This window comes from Oculina patagonica, chromosome 5 (genome assembly GCF_052425735.1).
Source record: "Oculina patagonica isolate OP01 chromosome 5, crgOcupat, whole genome shotgun sequence".
NCBI classification, from domain to species: domain Eukaryota; kingdom Metazoa; phylum Cnidaria; class Anthozoa; order Scleractinia; family Oculinidae; genus Oculina; species Oculina patagonica.
Genome location: NC_135762.1, coordinates 6,453,421 through 6,476,049, shown reverse-complemented (window position 1 = coordinate 6,476,049; position 22,629 = coordinate 6,453,421). Strand labels below are relative to the sequence as shown.

At 39.7% G+C, this 22,629-nt stretch overlaps 2 protein-coding genes across 2 annotated transcripts; one reads left to right on the top strand and one right to left on the bottom strand.

Annotated features, from left to right (window-relative positions):
• Positions 1-1,176: 1,176 nt before the first annotated feature.
• On the bottom strand, positions 1,177-2,367 carry LOC144654956 (somatostatin receptor type 2-like). Its single transcript, XM_078515187.1, has one exon. The coding sequence runs from the start codon at positions 2,365-2,367 to the stop codon at positions 1,177-1,179; it is 1,191 nt and encodes a 396-aa protein (XP_078371313.1).
• A 4,691-nt stretch (positions 2,368-7,058) lies between these two features.
• On the top strand, positions 7,059-22,207 carry LOC144655193 (uncharacterized). Its single transcript, XM_078515408.1, has 13 exons — positions 7,059-7,315; positions 9,535-9,660; positions 10,145-10,324; positions 11,797-12,078; positions 13,177-14,694; positions 15,566-15,767; positions 16,655-17,104; positions 17,671-17,974; positions 18,478-18,701; positions 20,202-20,326; positions 20,410-20,502; positions 20,606-20,641; positions 21,297-22,207. The coding sequence occupies exons 1-13, from the start codon at positions 7,154-7,156 to the stop codon at positions 21,615-21,617; spliced, it is 4,023 nt and encodes a 1,340-aa protein (XP_078371534.1). The 5' UTR covers positions 7,059-7,153; the 3' UTR covers positions 21,618-22,207.
• Positions 22,208-22,629: the final 422 nt, after the last annotated feature.

Sequence of the window (22,629 nt, the reverse complement as noted above, 5' to 3'; positions counted from 1 at the left end):
CTGTACTGATTACGCCATGGTGTCGTCCACACACACAAGCACTACACGCAAGTATCTTTCCATAGTCAAAACCAAATTCTAAAAACATACTTTGTTGGTTGTTTATTGATATGATCTATTCCTGTCATTTAATTTAAATTTACAATATCAAAAGGTGCTTGAAAGACTTAAGCGTGTTAAGAGATTACCATACTGATGATTCGATTTAGCATTCTCTTTCCAATAGGCGTCCCCTTTCTAATACGTGAACCCCCCCTCTTAAAATGTGTTTTTGTTTAATAAGCGTTTCTAAACTAATAAACGCAGCTTCTAAGCTTTATTCCAGTGACGCTGTCAGAGTGCATTGAGATCAGCCACATTCTCGACTTCCGGTCTTCATGTATGCAGCCATGACGTTTCAAAAGAATGTATGAGAGTCGTTACGTTTTCGACATCCGTTTAGGAATTCTTTGTTTCAAACAGCCAATAAAAAAAAATTCGATTTAATTCAAAAATCCTATGTCCCCAGAGCCCTTTGTTTTCTCGTGCCAAGCCGGCTAAGAGAAACGAAAGGGCTCTGGGGACGAGAATGGATCAGCCACCGTTACCAGCCTCCTCCGCAGGGAAGACTAGGAACCAACGAAAGGGTGGTGAGCGAGAAAGACTAGAAACGAAAGCACGTCATCTCCCCCGACTTCGGGCTCTACTTTGTACTTTGTGACGCACTTTTTGTTCCTAGTCTTTCTCTTTCGCCTCCTTACGTTCGTTACTAGTCTTAAATCATGCATGATCAGCAGCAGAGCTGCCTGCGGAGGAGGCTACGTAATTCCCGCGTATTGTCGTCTTCCGACTGCTTCGACTATTTTCCATGTAAGGCCACAATAATTCCTTCAAACGAAAGATCTCTCTTTAGTTGTACACATTCAGATATTAACATGATTAATGTTAAAAAAATGAATAACCGCGCCGTCTCTGATAACTCCAATAAGCGCCTTCTTTTGAGCCCCCCCCCCCCCCCTAAAAAAAAACGCACCCCAAGCGAAAACTCGAACCATTACATGCAGTACTGAATTGCTCCGAATTTCACTGAATTATTATGAACATTATCAACCGCGATCTGCCTAGGTTTCAGTGTTTTGTAACCCGAGCGCTAAATCGAACCATTACAGGACCCTTACAGTATTGAATTGCTTTGAATTATACTGAATTACTCCGAACATTATCAACCGCGTTCAGCCTAGGGTTCAGTGTTTTCAATTGCATTGCTTCACCTTTTGCAGCCGTCTGTGTCTCCATGGGCGATGAGCCGGTGATGTGGTTGTCCATGGGCGAGCCGGTGACCTGGTTGTTCGCATTCCCGCATCTACACAAAAGTTTCTTCAGAAATTCGCGAAAGTCATTCATTTGAACAAAATAAATTATGACATTGATCACACAGTTGAGATAACCTATACCTCCAGTGGCATAGCGCATTATGAAGTCTGTTGAAAAGTCACGGTTCGGCTGAGCTATTAGAGTGTACGCAACATTACCCAGGTAGAAAAGATAAGTAAGGATAAAGGCGAACGTAATAGTAATAAGAAGAGATATTCCTTTGATCCTGGTTGCTATCATTTTAGCCTTGAAGGCGTTGTTCACAACATTACCAACCTGCCTACTTCCTCTGTCCCAAACAGTTTTCATCAAACATATGTTGATGCAAGTTATAAATACACTGGGAAGAATATACTGCACTGGAATCAAAATGAATACCATTCTGAATGGATAAAAATCCTGGTCATACCTACAGATAACAGTATAATGAGTTTTGTTAAGATCTACTCTTATTCCATCGTATGGGGCTGTTGGTAGCAACACGAAAAAAATTCCAAAAACCCACGCGCCGATAATCATTTTCCGCACTGTCGCGGCGCTGAACGTGCGTGGAGGCGAGCGAGTTGATAAGTACTTCTCGAGACTTATGACGACTAGGCAATTAATGGTAATAGCAGGAAATATGAAGTTAAAATATCGAACCACTTTGCATGCCCAACCGCTTTGAAATACATCAAATGAAATTTGAATGCACAAAAGGGGGAGCGAGACTACACAGGAAAGTATGTCTGAAAGAGACATGCTTCTCACATACAAGTTAAAATTTCTCATAAAAAGGCTTCTTTGGATTGGATTTCTTTTTGGCTTTTTCCAAAGAAAGTAGAGTAGAAGACAGTTGCCGAGAAATCCCAGGCTACCAATAGTTGCCAGAATTATGCAGAGGAGACGTTTTCCGATGACATCAACCGGCGTAAAAACGTACATCGGACTCAGTTCGGCGGTGCGACCATCTAAACGTGATGAAATGTTACCAGAGTTGTTGGAGGACAGCCATGATGTTTCATTGGTATCCATGCTCGGAACACTCGATCTTTAAATAAAAGCAAGAAAAATGAGTGATTTTGATTCACATTTAATTTCACCTTTTTCTGTTTTCGTTGTAATGACTAGTGTCACAGAATGTCTCACTGATTTTCACAATGTGCTCTGGGTACACAAATGGCCTAGTCGGCCCAAGGGCGACCTGAGTTTTGACCTCCGTGTGTCATGGGCTCTCTTCTAGACTTAATAATTTCTGTTTTGTGTAAAAACTGTTTTCATATGAAATAACTTTTTTCATTTTATTTATTTATTTATTTATTCCATTTCAAAATTTACGGCGAGTATATATGTTGTGGTTCAATTTTATCCTTGGTTCAAATTTTATTTTGCTTTGTATTCAACTCATTATCATACATTGCTATAGCCAAAACCAAAGGAAAACAAAATTTGAACCAACGATAAAATTGAACCACAATATATACAAAACAAAACAACTTGTATAAGAGAAATGGAAAAGGGCAAACATATTGTAAGCTAATTTGATGCCATTGATAGGGTTTTGCGAAAAAGGCAAAGCGCAAAGCAATTGAGCGCAATTCAAACTTGTGCCGTTTTGCAAAAAGTAAGATGCTCATTGTGAAGTAGAACTCTACCAAATGTTACTAAAATTGACCGCAAGTGCAAATGGGTCCCCTTTTTAAGACTATGTTGCAAAAAGGAGTATTGTGGTTGGGCTTTTATGTAGATCAGTCAGTCAGTTCTAGTTAACTCCCAAGGGAATACTTTTCGGATTTCGCTGTGACGGCTATTACGTAACACGATAGGACCGCACTGACTCACAGCTTGAGCTGTAGGCTGCGATCAGGCGTTCTTTTTTTTTTTACGCTTACGCTTGGGCCGCCTGTGTTCTCGCGATTGCCAAAAAGCGTAAACTAATGACTCGGCTGCACTATCGAGCACTAGAACAGCGAAACAAAACAAAAGGCAAGTTTAGTGTATACAGTAGAACCCCGGTAACTCGAACTCTGAAGGGAAACGAAAAACAGTTCGAGTTAGCGGGGTTTCGAGTTATCGGGGTCGATTGAATAGTTAATTTGCCAAGTTAATATAATTGATATTTTACTGATTTTTCAGCACTTCAGTATACAGTACAGTGCAAATTGAACTTATCTTGTCAAAAACTCTAACACGACCATACATTTTCATGATCTGATAAGAGTGGAAAATGGCTGTCAAATACGTGATCTGTTCGTTGCTCTAATTAATGGGCAACCGTCGCGAGTTCCAAATTTTGTTCAAGGGAAACGTAATTTACTTCGAGTTAGCGGGGTTTTCGAGTTATCCGAGATCGAGTTAACCGAGTAAAAGTGACTGAAAAGTGGGGGCAAATCCAAGGGAAATGGAAGTTTGTTCGAGTTAGCGGGGTTGTTCGAGTTATTCGAGTTCGAGTTACCGGGGTTCTACTGTAAATGTATCAATATTAAAGTTCGACTCAGGTTATCTCTGTTTACATTAAAAAACTCGTCTTTTGATTAAAACATGACAAACTTTTCCCTCACCAAATCTATGACTGACAACCTGGATGTAGCTTCAGTTCACGGTTGCTTTTTTTGTTGCAACCATCAGTTTATCATTCTATTTTGTATACTATACTGATATTTTTTATACAGTTATTATTCATTCAAATTCCGTAATTAAGGAATAAACAAAAATGGTCACTTACTCGATAAGTTGTCCAAATGTGGATTTAACGCAGTAGAAGACAAGTCCTTCTTGACGATGGAATCAGCTGTAACGAATGAACGTTAACACACTCTGCCAAGCAGCAAAAGGGAATAGTTGTGCATGTCAGTTTTTGGAAAACACCAGATGGGTTATTGATATTTTTGCCGGATATCTTTCACAATCATATTGTATGAGCGATCGGAATAACTGAAAAAAGAGAACACTTCCCATTGGCTTAGAACTGACAGACCGGCTGCTCTGATTCTCGCTTTTTCGGCAAAGCTTTCTTCGTCTCCTTATGGCTGAGAAAAAGAAACGGGAAATTGTGCCGTCTTCTTTTATTTTCGCGTTAATCCGAAGCAATCCGAAACAGTGCAACAGAAAATAAGAAAAAAATCAATTTCCTCGCATGGCCACCAGCACAATTAAGATGGCTTGATATTGTTTTATAATGTTGCGAGCTTTCTTCTTCTTCTTCATTCAAGAAAAACTGAATGAGCACGAAAACGACTCAGCAAGAAAGAAAACTGTACCCTGGAAGCAGGGTACTGCGATACACGATAACTTTGGGTTTTGTACGAAGCAATTTTCGAAACTGTTGGTTTAAACGCCGAGTTGAGAAGGACTTAATTTTCCTAGGATTGTCAGGAAATTTGAAACATATTTGTTTTAAAGCTTGGCCGGGTGATCCGCCCACACTGAAGAATACAAAATTCTCACGTTATTGTTTGTGTTTCAAAATACAGTGAAAATGAAGAGTTTTAAAAGTTCCTGTCCCAATTTTATTCTATTTTGAACATACGGCGAAAGCAATTTTTAATCTTCCGTCGCACGTTTTACACTTGAGAAAACAGCTCCTGCCTTAGAGATATTTTTGATTGGACTGTTTTTTTTTTTAATTTTTCTTTGCCGTTTAGCCGTTTCAGAAGCAAAATTAAGTACCATTAGCGCTACCTGAAAATCTAATGAAGCCGTTTGAATTAATTGGAAATCCGCTAAAAGTGGCCTGGCGTTGCTAACTGAAATGTAGTGTACTAGTCATGAAGTTTTTTTTAACAGTATGGCGTGGTCACGGATTGTGCCTGTTAGGAACGTAGTGGCCTAAAACTTGAAAATGTCGTGTCGACGTTTTTAAATTTGAATTGTTGAATTAAAGTTTTTTTGAAGTGTTAATGTGAATGTTTTCAAGTTTGAAAGTGTTAATACCCGATTCCCTCTATAGCGCGCGCCTGCAGGGAATCACGGTAGTTGTATTCATCAAACCATGCGCGAGACTCAGCAATGTGCATCGTTGCTGAGTCTCGCGCATGGTTTGATGAATACAACTACCGTGAGTCCCTGCAGGCGCGCGCTATAGAGGGAATCGGGTATTGAAAAAATCACATAAAAGCCATTGATTGCGGTTCATTTACATCTCGGAAAAAATAAATTTATGCCTTTCTTTTGTTGTTCAAAAGGCGCATACTCCTTCTTATATTTCCCAAAATGTCTTTTGCGTAGTTGACCTCTTTGCAATCTTAACAGCGTCCGGTGTATCCGTACTCGATTTGCGACAATGCATAACTGGACAGATCAGACGATCCTGCTTCGTGCTAATTTCTTAGTAGTTTTTTAAGACGTCGGAGGATAGAAAATGTACGCTCTGAAGTCGCCGATGCCACTGGCAGTGTCAAATACAATCCCAACACCTTGCGAACCCTCCTAGAAGCGAATTTTGGAAAAGGAGTTTCGTTGAAAGCCCTAAAAAAGATCACGAGACTGAATATCATGATAAACTAATTTTATACTTTCGGCACTGAAATGTGTGGGAGGGGGGCTGAACCCCCTCAAAATGTTTGTTTTGGGGGCCTACAGCTCTCCTGCCCTCCCCCCCCCGCTCCGCCGCCAATGGTGAGAGAACTCAAGACCATGATTTAGGGATTCAGTTTCCACCCCAACGTACTTAGTAAAATAATCTGTCTGTGCCAACAGATATTTGTTGGTTGTGGGAGCTTTGATCAACTACAACCACCCCTCCTCAACTCTGCAGTGACACCTCAGCAAAATTTAACTTTTGATGCGCACATAAATCCTGTATTGCTGTGCACAGCTTTACGAGCACAGCCTGGGGGATAAAGCACGCTTGGATTTTGTTGTTAGATTTAGAACAACCCTGACACTCTCTCCTCCGCAGAGGCCTCTTATTTTTTCGTACGAGCTGGGAAATGGGGAGAAGTGAAAAGTAAGCGAGCGGAGACTGGAGAGAATTGAAACGAAAGCGCGCGGGGAGCCTCTGCGTAGGAGAGAGACCCTGACAGGAATGAAGCCTGTGAAAGAAGCATAGAAGTGTAGAACAAAAGTTCGTCCATTTCAACTTTATCCTTGTAATAACCTGGCCAGAAGTAACGCTGTTTATATACCGATTTTAACAACCGATTTTAACAACCTCTATTGTAAGAGTTCTTAGCGCTTTTTATCTTTTTATCGTTGTAACAATTTAGCAATTAAATTTATTTTTAGCGATTAGTTTAGCGTTTTTACCTTAACATAGTTTAATGTCTTTATCTACAAGTAGTATTAATGTTTTATTCACCCACGACCCCACAAGCTGTGAAGCTTCTTTTTTTACCCCATCGTGTGGAAATAAAGGTTTTGATTGATTGGTTGATTGTTTGATCTTTTTATGGTGTTGTATCTGCTAGCCTGTGTATGGCATAGCCGTCTCCTATTTTCTTTTTTCCCCAAAAAAGCGGACTGGCATTCCTCAAAAAACCTCCATTTTTCGTCTTCCTTTATAACCGGTCGCTTTAGCGTTGAGCCATCCCTTTGTTTATGGATGTAAAACAAGGACTCTGTTTGTTGATCTTACTCGATTTACTTTTTGCAAAATTTTCGTAAAACTGGTTTTGCTGTACACAGGCTACCCCGGAAAGATTGAGAGACTGGGGACAAAGTTCCTACCCACAGTGCTTTGAAAAGCATACTCACGTGTATAAACTGAAAACGAGGCTGGTTTTCAATCCGCCATCTTGAATTCAATTCGTCTTTCCGTTTGAAATAATGTTTTAATTTTTTCCCTTTCTTTACCTTACCTTCGCGTTGTCTTGCCGCCCTAATGGAGTCTGGAGAAGAAGCTATTTGTGAGGAGTATGAATCCTCTCTTGAAGACTTATCATTTAATTCTAAACCACTTATAAATGTGCTCACAATGTTGGCGGAAGAAAACAGTCAGTATGCATCGAGTATAACACAGCTTATTGCAAATCGTATCTACCAGGTGTGTATTTCTACGATTTATTTTCTTCCTCAATGCTAAAAAATCAAACAACCGAAGGTTATACTTTAATTGATAGCATTTGATTTAGAGAGGAACACAGGTCATCGATTTATTCTATAATTTTGTAGTCGCTGTTTAGGTAATCAAGTTAAGCTTATTGTAAACCACATTTTACCGTATTTTTGCTGACTATACAATACGTACGTTTTTATGAGAAGTCTGGTAGTTATCTTCGTGCTTGAAAATCCTTTTTATTGTAATAGTATTGGAAACAAAACCACATTTTACACAATATGTAGCAGTTGCTTGGTAGTAGTATTCAATTCACTGTAGTATTAGGTAATGGAACAGAAATGTAACTGTTTGTGTAGAGTATGAATTGCTGTTGTTTTACCTACCAGTAGTTTCACTTATGGCAGTTACTTTTCACTTCTGCTTACAAGAAGGTGTCAGTGTTAGTATTTTCACTCTCTAATGAGTCTGGTAAACTTTATTGTAATAAATATATTACAGATAAAGTATTTAACTTAAATCAATGTGATGTGTCAGTGAACTGGCTGTTAGTGAAACTACTTGTAGGTGAAACAGCTGGTTTTATATAAGATGGTGTGCCGGGGCGATCTTAGTGGCACTTTTGTTGTGGCAACACCTTTTGGTGCTTGGCAATTTTTTTAAACAATTCAAATTCTGTGACACTGTTCCCTGAGTGGTTGGAGTTGCTTCTTGTTCTTTTACAAATCATCTCAATGATATACCATCCCCTATTTCCATATCAGCTAAATGTATGAATATGCTCTGTTGTCGTAACATTAAACGGTTGAACCTATGTTAATAGACACCTCCTGTAGGCAGACACCAGCCTTTAAGCTAACACTTATTACAGTGTTCTCCCTAGTTTTCAGCACAGCAGGTAAGAAAACTTTTTAAACCGGTAAAGAAATTCCGGTAAATCCCAGCCGTTTTCTAGTTTACCTACATGGAGCAGAATGTTGTCCAAATGCTGGTCGAATTTTATTTCATGACAACTTTATTCTGGCCTTACCGACCTCTTTCGCCTGCTATACAGCCTAAGAAAAATTGCATAAAATTACCCTCTGTTGTGCAACAATAGATGTGCACTTGCCGAGAAGTGAGAAAGACCAGCAAAACTTGCTCTTTGATAGGTATCAGCCCTCAGTCATCAGAGATTCAGAAAGTGAAGGGAAATAAAGATTGTTGAATACTAGCACAAGTTCGTAAATGAATATTGAATTTGTCACTGTTTATTTTCAATCTGTTATTTTATATTTTCGATCATGACTACAAACTGAGGTGAAACGAGTGGTGTTACTTTGTTATTTACCTGTTGAATTTTCAAGACTTCTAAGCGGTTCTAGGCGGTAAAGAGTCGTGTTACAAGCGGTAAATTTTACCGGTTACCGCCTGATAAGGAGAACGCTGTTATTACGGTGCCAGCCATATACAGGCACTGCATTTGAAACCTCTTATTAGTACCCAACTCAAGGTTGTCCACTTAAAGCAGAGTTTGACTGTATTCAATGTATTATGATACATGTATATTCAATCTGTCTGTCACAAGAATTATATTATTATCAACCTGGAATTTGCAAGGCAACTAATGCAGATTGTGTAATGTGTAAACTGTAATTTTTTTGGAGTAGGTACATGTACATTAATTTTCTAGTGACAGCAATAAAAGCAAATGAAAGTTTGTTTTGTTGTTTGTTTTCACTTAACCAATGCATAGATAAGTAATACTGGTTATATCTAATTAAATTGTGACCTGTTTTTATATTTGTTATAGGCAAATAGAAATTCATGTATAGTGTTTTCTGTACTCGCCAGTTTCATTCAAACATTTTATTTCGAATCAATGAATTGGTTATATAAAATTGCTAGTAATAAAAAAGAAATGTTGTTTATAGTGGTCATGCACTTAGCTAGTTTGCAGGCATGCCACTGAAACAGAGGAAACAAATATAGCATGATTAAAAATCCCTACTGGCAGGAGGCAGACCAGTTGGCTATATACAATGTACAAAGCGTGTCTGAGGATTCGAACTCGGCATGACAGAGAAACAAATCCAGCTAGTGCCAGGGTGGAGGTTTTGAACTCCGGATTACAACTCCAGCTCCCTAAACCACTCGTCCACGCTGCCCCCTTTAAATAATGTTATAGTAATAATGCGGTATATTTCATAATATTCTTTGTTTTATAGGTGCCACAGCAAACAAAACTGCCATCGCTTTATCTGCTTGACTCCATCGTTAAGAATGTTGGAGGAGAGTACCTTCATCTTGTTGCACAAATCATGGAAAAGACATTTACTTGTGTATTTGAAAAGGTATCTATTTAGTGTTAATTATATTGAGGACACCCCAACCATAAAACAAGCCAAAGTTTTTCTTGTCTGCTCAGGTTGTAATATTTTTACCTCCTTAGTATAGACACTTGTAGTGATTTATGTTCATGGAATTTGATTAGGCCCTGTTCAGATTTGACCTAAAGCATCAGACAGCAAAGTTTGGCAGAGGAGGCCTGTTGACTGACTGAGTTTCTCATAATTTAGGCAAAAGTGGCTATATAGTTGTAAAAAGGGTTTTACTGTATACTGTACCGTGTACACTTCTATGGTCATTGTCTTTATCTAAATAAAAGTCAAGCGTGCAGACATTTCTTTTCTGTGATATGACATAGAAGTCCTCCTACAGACTGTCAGTCACTCTTTGGCTAAAAAAATGTGGTTTCACAGTACATTGCATTATGCATGAGTTTACCATTAAGGCAATAAAGACTGTATTTCCATTTTATTCTGATTCACTTTATAGGCAGATGAGAAGACTCGTCGTGACCTGTTCAAGTTACGGAACACCTGGGCGCAGTATTTTCCTCCCAAGATGTTGTATGATTTGGATGTTGCTGTGAACAAGCATGACCCTGGCTGGCCCATTCCCCCTGCACCACCACCTAGCCCGTCTATACACATCAACCCCAAGTTTCTGAAAAAGGTATTATTGTAAAACGTTTTAACAATTCTAAACTGTTAAGCTGAAATTGTGTGCTTGTAAAGGAACTGTCATAGTTTTGGCTTGAACAGGCATACATGACTGTCAATTTTTAACATTTTTGTTTCCAGAGCAACCTGCCCCTCTTAGCCGAAACTCCACTGTTTTCTATTCGCTGTTATATAATAACCTGAATTCTACGCGCATTTTGATTGGTTCTTACTTATGATCTATCAGAGTACAGACACATGGATGACGTCACGCGGTGGTGTGACTCGCGCGCGTGATCAGAGTTCATAGTCCAAATCAGAGTTGTCGGCAAAGTTTTTCAAACTTGCGGGGCCACAACAAAGCAAAAAAGTTCAGCTTAATTACAAATCTTCAGTGAGAAACAATACGCCAAGCATCGTTCACCTTTCGAAGCATTTAACTGGGCGAAACAAGCTTGAAGAAGACAGTGAATTATTCGAGAAATTATCCGAAATCTGTATGAAAGTTTGACCGATGTTGTACAGTTGGACGACGCCACGGAAAACAAACGAATTGCGGTTGAACGCTTCGGTTAATGCTTACAGATTTGAACAACTTTCCAAATCGGAATAAAGGTTAGTTTTTTCATTGACTTTCAATTGATCATTAATTTTTTCTGTTTATGCAATCGGATTAACAATGCTTCGTGTTAACGAAAACTTAATAGTGAAATCAAAACAACTTAGCTCAGGCATGGGTACGGCAGCATTGCTCACACAGAAGTGTGCTGAAGTCTTGTGTTATTATATAAAACAAATAGATTTCATTTTGCCGTGCGTCTGTTCAGTAATAGATCACAGAAGACGTCAAAATGTGTTATGAACATCAGTGACCCACTCGGCTAGCGCCTCGTGGGCCACTTCTCTGTTCATACCACATTTTGACGTCATCTGTGATCTATTACTGAACAGACGCACAGCAAAATGAAATCTATTTGTTAAATAGAACCTGACTGTGACGGTGCCTTTTTGGGGGCTAATTTTTCTTGATTTTTGGATTAAAAGTACATAAAACTGTTGGTTTTGGACTGCAATCCTTTAAAGTTTCTACTAAAACAAAAATTATTATACTACTCTCCCATGTTTTTTATGAGCAGTAGTCAACTTGGCTGTGCCTTGTTGACTATTCACTCATAGAAAACTTGTGAAACGATAAATGACGTCATAACTTTCCTAATTTGCATGATAAAAATGGTAAATATCTCAAAAAGTAAAAAAGGTATTTCAAAATGGATAAAGCCATTCTTCTTTATTTTGAAAAGCCTTCAAAATATGCTGCAATTTTTTTTACTCTCTATGCACTTTAAGTAGCCTGCAGGCTATTAAACATGCAGTTTTTTCTAGCCCGACTTCATTTTCACTAGCCTGGCTCGGGCTACCAGGCTTGCAGAGATGTGAAACCCTGAATAGTACTAACAACTGAATATTCTTTGTTTAACAAATCAGGCAGAGAGTGCTGGCACTGTTGCCTCATTAACTGCAGGCATATCAACACCTCAGGAACAGATGGTGGTGGAGGATCACCAACAACGCTTGGACGAGCTTGAAAGACTACAGGAGGAGCAGCTGAAGCTAACAGAACTTGAGATTCAGGAGCATCAAATGAAGAGAGATCTTTTACTTAAGAAACAGCAGCAAGAACGAAAACTCCTTCTACAGCAGCAACAGCAACATATACTTCACTTGCGACTGCAGCCAGAAGATCAAGACTCAACACTATCCAATGGGGTGTGAAATTTTTCTGTGTATTAATTATTATCTTTTTTTTTAAATGTGTGCAATACCTAAGTCTGTTAGTCAAAACAATTTCTTTCATTACTTGCTTTGTCCACCCTGTCAAAAAAAATTCAAAGGCTAGTCCTGGGTTTAGAATCAGACAGACAGTCCTTTGTACATAGTGTTTACTGGTACTGTTTTCAGTGATATGCAAACTCTGAAATTCAATCCTCACCCAACAGTTTACGTTTTTTGCTGCCGTCAATCATCTTAGTGAAACTCGGGAAACAGAAATTCACTTCACCTGAGTCAAAAGGTCACGTCTGTTAGTTGTGATTGGTAGATTTCGATCCATTTTGTTTGTTTCTGTTTTTCATGGTTCATTGGCTGTCGCCACATATAATTAATAGAGGATATTACATGGTTGCGCGGAGATATGAAATTTATCTTCGAGTGTTCAAATTGATATCTCACGAGTGAGCGCAGCGAACGAGTGGGATATCAATTTGAACACGAGAAGATAAATTTCATATCTCCAAGCAACCATGTAATATTCTGTTTATTATATAAACCTACTAATTACGATGTTTTTTGACGATTTTCCGAAGATTGCCAACCATTTTCCGAAGATTTCCAAAGATTTGCAAAATGTTGTCCGAAGGTCGTACGAATGTTTTCCGAACATTTTCCGAACTTTTCCGAAAATGTCCGAAGATATCCGAAGATTGCCGAAGATTGCCGAGGAAGATCCGAAGATGTTTCGACTTAATATCGATTTACTTTGGCTCTTTCAGCATTGAAACAGGACAAACTTGTCAGAAAATGTTTCGAAATCGATATCTTCACATGTGAAAATAACATGTTATTTTCACGTGTGAAGATATGATTTTTTCGCACGAAAGATTTCCTGGTATTTCACTGATGTTTATATAATAAATATTATTATGATTGACGGCAGCAAAAAACGAAATCGTTTATAGTTGTATTTTGAATTTCAGATTTTTGCATATCACTGAAAACCGCAATAACAGCATGTGATCCATGTACGTCTGTTTACAATGATAATGAGAATAGAATAATTGTGTACATTTTGTTTTTCTCTCCTAACAGCCTCCAGTTCGTGCCCCAGTGTCAACCAAAGCAGAGTCCACCAAGAGTGTTCAAGGGACATCAAGTAGTCGAGATCCACGTCTTCGTCGAAGCGAGCTAGAATCTGATCATCTCCAAGAGCCAATGCCTTTGGAAGTAAGGAAACCTGATTTTGTCCAAGAAAGGAAGTTGATTGATACCCAAGGAAGTTTACCGATAAGTGCTAGACATGGACATGTTCCCTCTGTTACAGGGGAAGTCCAGTTTAAGCAGACATTAGGAAGGCCACCAGAACAATTTTTTGATCCCTTACAGCCAGACTTGGAAGCTGCCCAAACCCAAGAGATCAGAAGTCTGCAACACATGGCTCGGGTGCAGAATCCAGTAGAAAATGTCAGCAGGAACAATCTAGACAGGGAAGTCACAGGCAGCCCAAAGTATGGTGATCTGCAAAGGCCATCAAAGCCTAAACAAAACCATAAAAGGCGAAATTCCGGTGACTGGTCAAGTCCCCCTCCAAGTCATGAAAACAGGCCAGATGAACCTCCAAAGGCACAAGTTGTGCGAGGAAAGGCACGGAGAGGAAGACGAAGATCTGCAGAGAAACAAAGAGAGAGGGGAAAGGGCGAGAGGGGCAGAGGTCGTGCCCGTGAACCGATGATAAGAGGCAGGGATATAGACAATGAACAATTTCAAAATGCTGAATTCCAAAGTGATCAAAGATTTGGAAGAAGGCCAGAACAAAGGGACCCCAGACATCCAGTTGTTGACAGACAAGTTGAAGAAACTCCTCCTTTTAGGGATAATTGGAGTAGTGAAAGGGGGAAAGGTAGAGGGAATGATCAATCCAGGCCTGGAATGGGTGGCCCAGAGAGGCCACCTGTGAGAGACAGGCTAGCTCCTAAAGATTTTAGAGGTGGTGAAAGTCCAATGCATAATCGTGATGAATTTATTAGGGCAGGAAGCCCAGGAATGCATGAAAAGAGATCAAGGGGTATTGGACAGGACAGGAGAAGAGTTGAAAATGTGGAACATTTTAGTGGGCCAGAAATGCGAGAAGATCCAGAGTTTCGTTTAAGAGAGGAAATGCAAAGAGGGTTTGATCCAAGAGAGCGTAACCATCCTCCAGTTCCGTTTCACGATGACCCCAGAGATCAGCCTGTGGGCGAACCTCTACTAAAGAAACCAAGACCTTTGCTTTCAGATGTTGAGATAAATGAACTACGAAACAAAAAGGGGGCATCTCCCAACACAGGAAGAATGACGCCACCACCTGTTCTCCAAGAAGGTTTCCCAATCCATCCTTTTGAAAGACCAATTGGAGAACCCATGGATGTGCATCCACATCCTCTTCATGCTGAGCACCCATTCCCTCGTGAACACGGCTTTCACCAGAACCTTGGTCCTCCAGGCTCTGGCATGCCAGGGGAATTTAGACCTCATACACCTCCCATGCAGCAACACCCTGGAGAGTGGGCTCCTGGTTTTGAAATTCCACGAGAGCTCATGTTGGATCGCCAGAATGAAATCATGATTCAGGTATGTACAATATGCGTAGACTGCAAAACGTTTTAGACAGTGTTGAGCAGACTGGTGTATCATTCAGGCACCTCACCCACTTGAAAAAATCTTAAAGGGACTATGTCACGGCTAAGTTAATCTTATGTTATTAAATTTTGCCAAATATTCGCTATGAAACTAAATGTTTGCAAAAAAATTAATTATTTGATACTAAATGACAAAACCACAGCTTCCTTGCAGCTTAATGTGTCTCCCGGGCGTCATAACTTAAAGTAACAAGCAGACAAGATCAACTTTGAAAACTGTACCGCTGGACCAAATTTCAAAAGCCCACATCGCAATCCGTTTCAATCTTCGACTCTTTTGGCCATCCGTACCTTCTTTTGCATTTGGTGTGTTATTTAAATATTCCTTCACTGTTTTAAGAGGTTATTTTATACATTTAAACAAATTTAATGGTCATTTCCTATGCCTAAGTTTGGCTAAAATCCGTGACACGGTCCCTTTAATTCCAGCTTGTTCTTTACAGTTCTCTCAAGCCCATGGAGGTGCATGTCTAGTTACTTTTCCTTTTTTTGGCTGACAACTTTTTGGGCTCTTGTCCATTAGGCAAGTGAGCATGAAAAGTTACTTGCCTGGCAGAAAAATCAACTTGTCTCGTAAGTACAGATGGCCCAATATAAAAAAAAAAGTACAGATGGCCCTATTTCGACCCCTGCTACAACTAGTGCATGTACCTTCAATTGACATTTTTTGGTTAGAATGCAAAACTTTTAAAAAATGTACAGATCTGTATTCATGTTGAGACAACAAGAAAAGACAATAACTACTGTACTTGAATCATTGCATTGTTTTTGTTCATTCACCAATGGATTTTTTTCTTTTCAAGGCTGAAAGACGTCTTCAAGCAGGTGACCTAACTATTGAGCAGCATCATGATTTGGTGGATAAACTTGAACAGTTGTATGAGCTTCAGCGACATCCTGACCCAATGAGGCTTCCTCCACAGGATGCAAGGCTACTGCCGCATCCTGAACACGAGCCTAGACACATGTGGCCTTCAAGGGTGGAAGAACCTCCATTCCGACCAGGTGAGGGGCAAAATTAATTTTCGAAAAAAAATATTCATTTCAACTTGTTTGTAGTACAGAACAGGTGTATTTCATGTTGCAAACTGACAGCTCTATGCCTTAGTGATGAGATGAATCAAATCCTATGATTTAAAAGGCCACTTCCAATTTTCTTATTTTGTCTTTCATGGAACACCATACACCTAAGTGAGCAAACAATTTCTTTTGTTAGGACAACACTTGTGATTACAAAACCGATATTTGATCCTAAAAAAAGGGGTTGCAAAATAGTTTCTGCAAGTGAACAACATCAATTAAGTCTTTTGATTTTACACTATTTATCTGCAGTTTTGGTTCTTTCAGTGAGGTTGAAATGCTACCTGCATTTTTTTTTTTCATTTCCCTTCCCCGCGTCTCGAGAGAAACGAGACGCATCTCGTGAGATGGTGGTAACTTACATTTGAGCGGTACTGTACCTCACATGCACCAGAACCTCTAGAACATGCACCAGAACCTCCAGTTGCCAGCTGCTAGTAATGCAGTAACATAAAATCAAATAAATAAATAAATCAACTTTGTTTTACGAGGGTTGCACATAACAGTCTTTCGACTGACAAACCTGTGGCCCTCGGATTCCCGATCGAATTGGAATTTAGAGGTGTTGGTTTTTGTGGAGGGAGGAAAACCGGAGAACCCGGAGAAAAACCCTCGGAGCAAGGACGAGAACCAACAACAAACTCAACCCACATATGACGCCGGGTCCGGGAATCGAACCCGGGCCACATTGGTGGGAGGCGAGCGGTCTCACCACTGCGCCATCCATGACATGTATACTTGTACGAGGACATGCACATGACTTCTATCAATTTTAATGATGTACACATAACCCTATCTTGTATTCCATCCAGGGGGACCTATGGACATGCAACGACCTCCAACAGATGCTGGTCCCGGAAGACCAATGCCGCAAAGGTTTGATGGTCCTTCAGAGCATCCAAGAATGCCATTCCGAGGTCCTATGGAACCTCAAGGTCCTATGATGAGGAATGATGGCCCCAGATTTCAACCCAATGAACCAGAAATGAGAAGACTTAATGAGGACTTCAGGGGGCCACCTCCAATGGGGCAACCACCGATGGAACTTGATCATCACTTACATGCAAGACCTTTGGCAATTGGGCCTCCTCCCGTGAGAGCAGATAGACCATTTGAGGGCAATCCAAGGATGGACGGTGGTCCAAATCCAAATGCTTTTGTTCCTGGAAGACCTGTAGAAAATATTCCTAGACATCCTACCAGTCATGAAAATAGTCCTGGCTCACTTGTCACACCAAGTACACCACCAAGACCAGACAAAGGTACGTAAATACTATCAAAACCACATGTATACTTGTACGAGGACTGACAGTGCTGTGGTGAAATTCTTGATAGCCTCAAAGTTTTGATGAAAATATCAGGGTGCACAGCACTTGAGCTTGTGTCTTCTGTCATGGATTATCTTGTTTATTCTCATTACATGTCTGCTGGTCAGTACATTGATATTGTGAGAAGAAATTGATGTTGACTACTTTTGAGAATTTCAAGGTTGCATATGTTAGTCATTTCCACATTTTACATGTACATGTATCATTTTAATACCACCTTGACTCTTAGAGGTTATATAATTACCTACCAAGATTCTATACAGCTAATTCGAGAAAGGTTGTCAGAAAAAAGCACAAATTAAAGTGCACACGACAAGACGGAAAGGTGGTCTGGGTATTCACTTGATTTTGTATATTGTCCTAGAGGAAATGCGCAAGTTTGTATTTTTGCATGTGAAGATTTTGTTTTTCTGAATCCTGCTTTTTACACAAGAAAAAATCCTTTGATACCGAAGGTTTATGTTCACTTCTAGCGTGTAAATTAATATTCATTTTTGCAGGTCCAGAAGCAAATCCTCCTCACACACCAAACACCATGATGGAAAAGAAGTCCGTAGATGATCTGTTCCGCAGGCTAATGCAAGTGGGCATCATCAAGGTGACCGCTGAACCTGGCAATGAATCTCCACGGCATGCACCTTCACCGGGACCCCCACAGGCTGAGATTCAAAAGCCCCAACCCCTACCTGTGCTGCCTATTTCCTTACCAGGTCTTACTCTACCAGCTGCAGCCATGCCCAAGAAAGAGCCTCCCAAAGTAAAACCCATCCCTGAGATTAAACTTGTACCTGAAGAGCTGAAAAGGTAGGCAACTTTATTGTGCTGAACACAATGTTTATTATAACAGTCTTGCAGTAGACCAGGGTTTTCAAAATGTTTTGAAGCTCAGGGGTCAGCAGAGAGGGGCTGTGCGCCAAGCTTGTTTGCCGCACGCTGATTGCTATGACCAGAGTAACTGGTGACATACATGTATCATCAAGTAGCTGGCGGAACTCCAGTGGGCGCTGGCTTGTTTTGAAAACCCTGGTAGACAAAATTGATTATTATTTATCCATTGTTTAAATTAAACTTGTACAGTTAATTTAATTTTTCAATTGCCTTGACTGACACCTGAGATTGCAGCATACAGTGTTATTAAAATACTGCTTTTGCTGAACTAGTTACATATGTAAAATCGTTCAAGGGTTGGAACTCAAGTCATAGTGAGTTAGCCTACATGCAAATGCTGTTACATGTAACTATAAAATAAGACTACCCTTCTTTGTTGAAGCTAATCTCGCTGGTCTTTTTCCTTTAAACCCAATCAGGCGTCATGATGGTGTAATAAGCACTCTATATGATGGAACACAGTGTTCGTCCTGTGGGCTGCGGTTCCCAGGTGAAGCTGCAAAGATCTACCGTGAACACTTGGACTGGCATTTCCGTAAGAATCGCAGAGAAAAGGATGGCAGGAGAGTGGCACACAAACAGTGGTTCTTCACTGTAAAGGACTGGTTGAATTACGAGGAGATTTCTGATCCAGAGGAGAGAGGTGATGTTCAGCCATCTTAACTAGCATTGTCAGGTGTTCAGGGCCCGGTTGTTCAAAACTCCGATTAGTGCTAATCAGCGATTAAATATGCTAATCGGCGATTAAATTTTAACCAGCGATTAGATTGCGTTGCTAGAAGCCCGATTAGCGCTAATCAACGATTAAACTAAGGGTTAAATTTAACACTGCTCCGGGAGATGATTAACTCACTAATCGGCCGATTAAACTGGAAAAAATGGCGGACTCATTGTTTGTGAGACAAAGACGCCTGCGAAGTTATCAACATAACGATACCATACTGGCTTGTTGCGATCAAGAACTACAAATTTTGTCGTTAAAATAGTTTTATTTCCTTTTTTTATGTACATTTCTTCTCTGTGTTAACTTTATGTTAAACTTTATAAAACAATAAATACAATACAAAAACAAGAACTACGGCCTTGCTGCGGCAGAGCGTCAAAAATAATTTGATAAGCTTACATCCAGTAAATTACAAACCTCGTAGAGGCAGATTTACGAAGCGTGTTCACGTTCTGAAACCAATTGTCCAAATGCTAGTCATCAATATGATTTTATGCGAGTAGAAACATGATTATTTTCGAGTCGGACTCGTTAGTTTTACGTCGCCAAAGCTGTTTTCCTTTTACCACATGCGACACTGCAGACGCCATATTGAAAACCATCGCAGTGTTTACTCAAGGAGAATTGCATTTTGGGATACTAATCGCCGATTAGCGAGACAATATAAGTGGTTTTACACCATGTACTAACCGTTAATCGGCGATTAACTAATCGCGCCTCTAATCAGGCTTTGAACAACGTTCTCAATTCCACCGATTAGCTAACCCGGTGTTAGTGATTTTAATCGACGATTAGGCTTAATCGTTGATTAGTTTAATCGGAGTTTTGAACAACCGGGCCCAGTACTATTCACCGTGTGTAACTACATGTAATCCCTCTTTTAACAACAGTCTTGAAGAGCAGAATGTCAAATCCTGCTCAAAGGCAATTCACTTTCTGTTTCCTAAGTAATAAATGTGTTGTTAGATTGTCAAAATTGTTTCCCCAAAGACAAAATGTGAGTTGGTTGTCGGCGTTATAGATTTGTAGTCAATTTATGAAACTATTGAGTGTGAACGCAATAATATTATATGGATAGTAATTTTTAATTTTACTAATCAGTGTTGTATGAATAAACTGAACTGAACTGAATACTCTATTTGACCTCGGATTTCTAGAGTAGCTTAATTAGCTAATGTCTCCGAGCATTCCCACCCCCAACCTACATGTAGACAGTACATGTGTGTATATCAGGTAAAGACCAGACCACAACACCGGGAACTTCATGTTCTCAATTGGTGCTGTTTATTATGGTGTACAAGGTGGTTCTAACTTTTTTAAGTCTGTTCAGTTAAAACCCTAGAGTATGACAATTTAAGCGATACTTTTCATATCGTGTTTTGCATTTTGTGGAATATTTTTCTTTTGTCTGATCTACAGCACGTAGCTCGTTCTTTGATGTCAGTATGGGGGCAGTTGATTCTCCTGATCCTCTGAAGGAGACCAAGGAAGTAGTCGGAGAGGGAAGCTGTCCTGTGCTAAGTGGGGACACAGAAGCTGAAGCGGTAAGAGTGATCTGTTACAATTTGTTGCCAGGCAACTAGTTATGAGTGACATGTGCTAAGCCAAGTCTTCGTACTATTTTTAGGAATGTGACATTTGTTGCGAGAAGTTTGAACAGTTCTGGGAAGAGACTAACGAGGAGTGGCATTATAAGGCGGCTGTGCGCATTGATGGCAAGGCAAGTATCTCCCTGTGTTGTATCTACATATTGTACGTCTTTATAGAGTGTTTTTTTTTTCCTTGTTTTTTTTTTTGTACTGAAAATCACAGTTGTTTTGCAGACTTACCATTATCTGTGCTACCAAGATGTAAAGGAGGTGAGTTTCATCATTCGGTTATATTTTTTGCTGTTTTATCGCGCTATGTTTATGTTGAAAAAGTTATAAGGGGCCAAATAAAAGTTTTAATTCTCTTTTGTTTCCTTGGTTGTTTGTTTTTGCAACTTGTGAATAGCCCGCAACTGGTTCGCTTCCTGCCAGTCGGAATTTTTTAACCTTTTGTTATGTTTAATTTGTAATTTTTGTTTCAAACGTTTGAATGCTCGGCGCCATTAGCACTCGTGGTAAATCAGTTGCCAACGGTAAAGAAGTGTTTTATTTTTTAATTGTCGTTTCATCAAAACCAAAGTGATCACTCTGACTTATCACTAAGGACGCAGATAATCCAGTGAATTAATTAAAACTCGAAGCAAAGTTGTAGATGTACATGCTGTAACAAAAATAGCATACATTTATTGACGTTAAACTGTGTTGCTAATTGAATTACATGTGTCTTGATTTATTTGCTGGACTGGAGAGAGACTATCACTATGGTATGCAGCTGATGCAGCAACACAAGTCTCTAAAGACCTGCAAGAATCTAGTACATCATAGCATATTTCCTTGCGTTGTTTTTCTCCCATACACTTTGTTTTGTTCATGGTGCGATTGTGGTTTGTTTTGCTTTGCTTTGCTTCCATCCTATGCCATTTAGAACCAAATGCAGACAGAAGAGGATGATAACGAAGAAGAGAAAGATGAAGAGAAAATGGACACAAGTGTAGAAGAAAAATCGCCGGAAAAGGAGGAAGCTAAAACGGAGGTTAAAGCCGAGGAGGGTAGTGATGGTGATGATGATGCGAAAATCCCGGAAACAAAGGAATCGAGCGAAAATAAGCCGTTAGAAGGAGAAAAGACTGATAAATTAGATGAAGAGTCTTCTGAGAAAGACTCTTGTAAGGTAGAGGGCGTGGTTAATGTGTCTAGTAATGCTGTTGAAAATAAAGAAAATGAAACAGAGGGTGATGATAAATAGTCACTCTAGCGCAGGGCACTGCCTTGGTATTCCGTCCACGGCCAGCCTGTTCAAACTGCCACAGACGACCAAAATCCGGTAAATCACCAATTTGAAAATTCCTTTGTTTATTAACCTCCCATGCCGTTCACTGTTTTGTGCCCAAGCCCAACGGGTCAGCATTATTTTATTCCTGTTTGGAGAGTGATTCAAGTTGATCGTTATCTCAATTGATTTCAAGTTAGATTTCCTTGAGAAAACGCGGTAGATTTTATTGGTTGTTGCATTGTACTTGTGTACCAGTCGATATTTTTATATTTTAGTTCCCTTACCACCCAGTTTAGTTTTGACATTCAAGCGTTTCTTGCGCGCCTTAGTAGCATTTTAAGAAAACTAGACGCTCTCATTCAGAAATAATCCGAATTGATTAAAAGTGGCAGTTTTTCTCTTTTTTCTTGTTTTCCCCCCGAAATAATGGAGGCAGTTTGAGCAGGGTCCTTTAGCTAACTCCTGGTTGAAAGAGAACCTCGAAGGTTTGCTCCCTAGCAGTGTGAATGCTGCTCCGATGTACAATCCCTCGAAACAGAGGAAATAAAGAATTTCTTAACATGTGTTGGTGTGATTTTATCATACATGTAGAGTAATCTGGAGATAAAGAAAACAAGTACTGTATGTCGATGTTTTAATTAAAAGCAGAGTTCTTAGAATTGTTAATTATTTTATGTACAATTCCACTAAGAGAGGGCAGCATGAATTTCGTAATTTTTTCAAACAAGAAGTGATGAATGTATATAGCATGTGAGGTTTGCGTATGCGTTCGAGGAGCACATGCTTTTTCCTCGCGGGCGCTATCGTAACTTACGCCCTATATTTGCCCTGTTATGCAGGCTATAGTCTTGGACACTTGAAAGCTTTTTAAATGAACTTCGCTGTAACGATTCTCCGATATTTGGTCATTATGTACACTGATCTTGATGCAATGAAGAATAAAACATTTTGAACGCAATCTCTTGGTCATTGCTGTGTTTGTTAC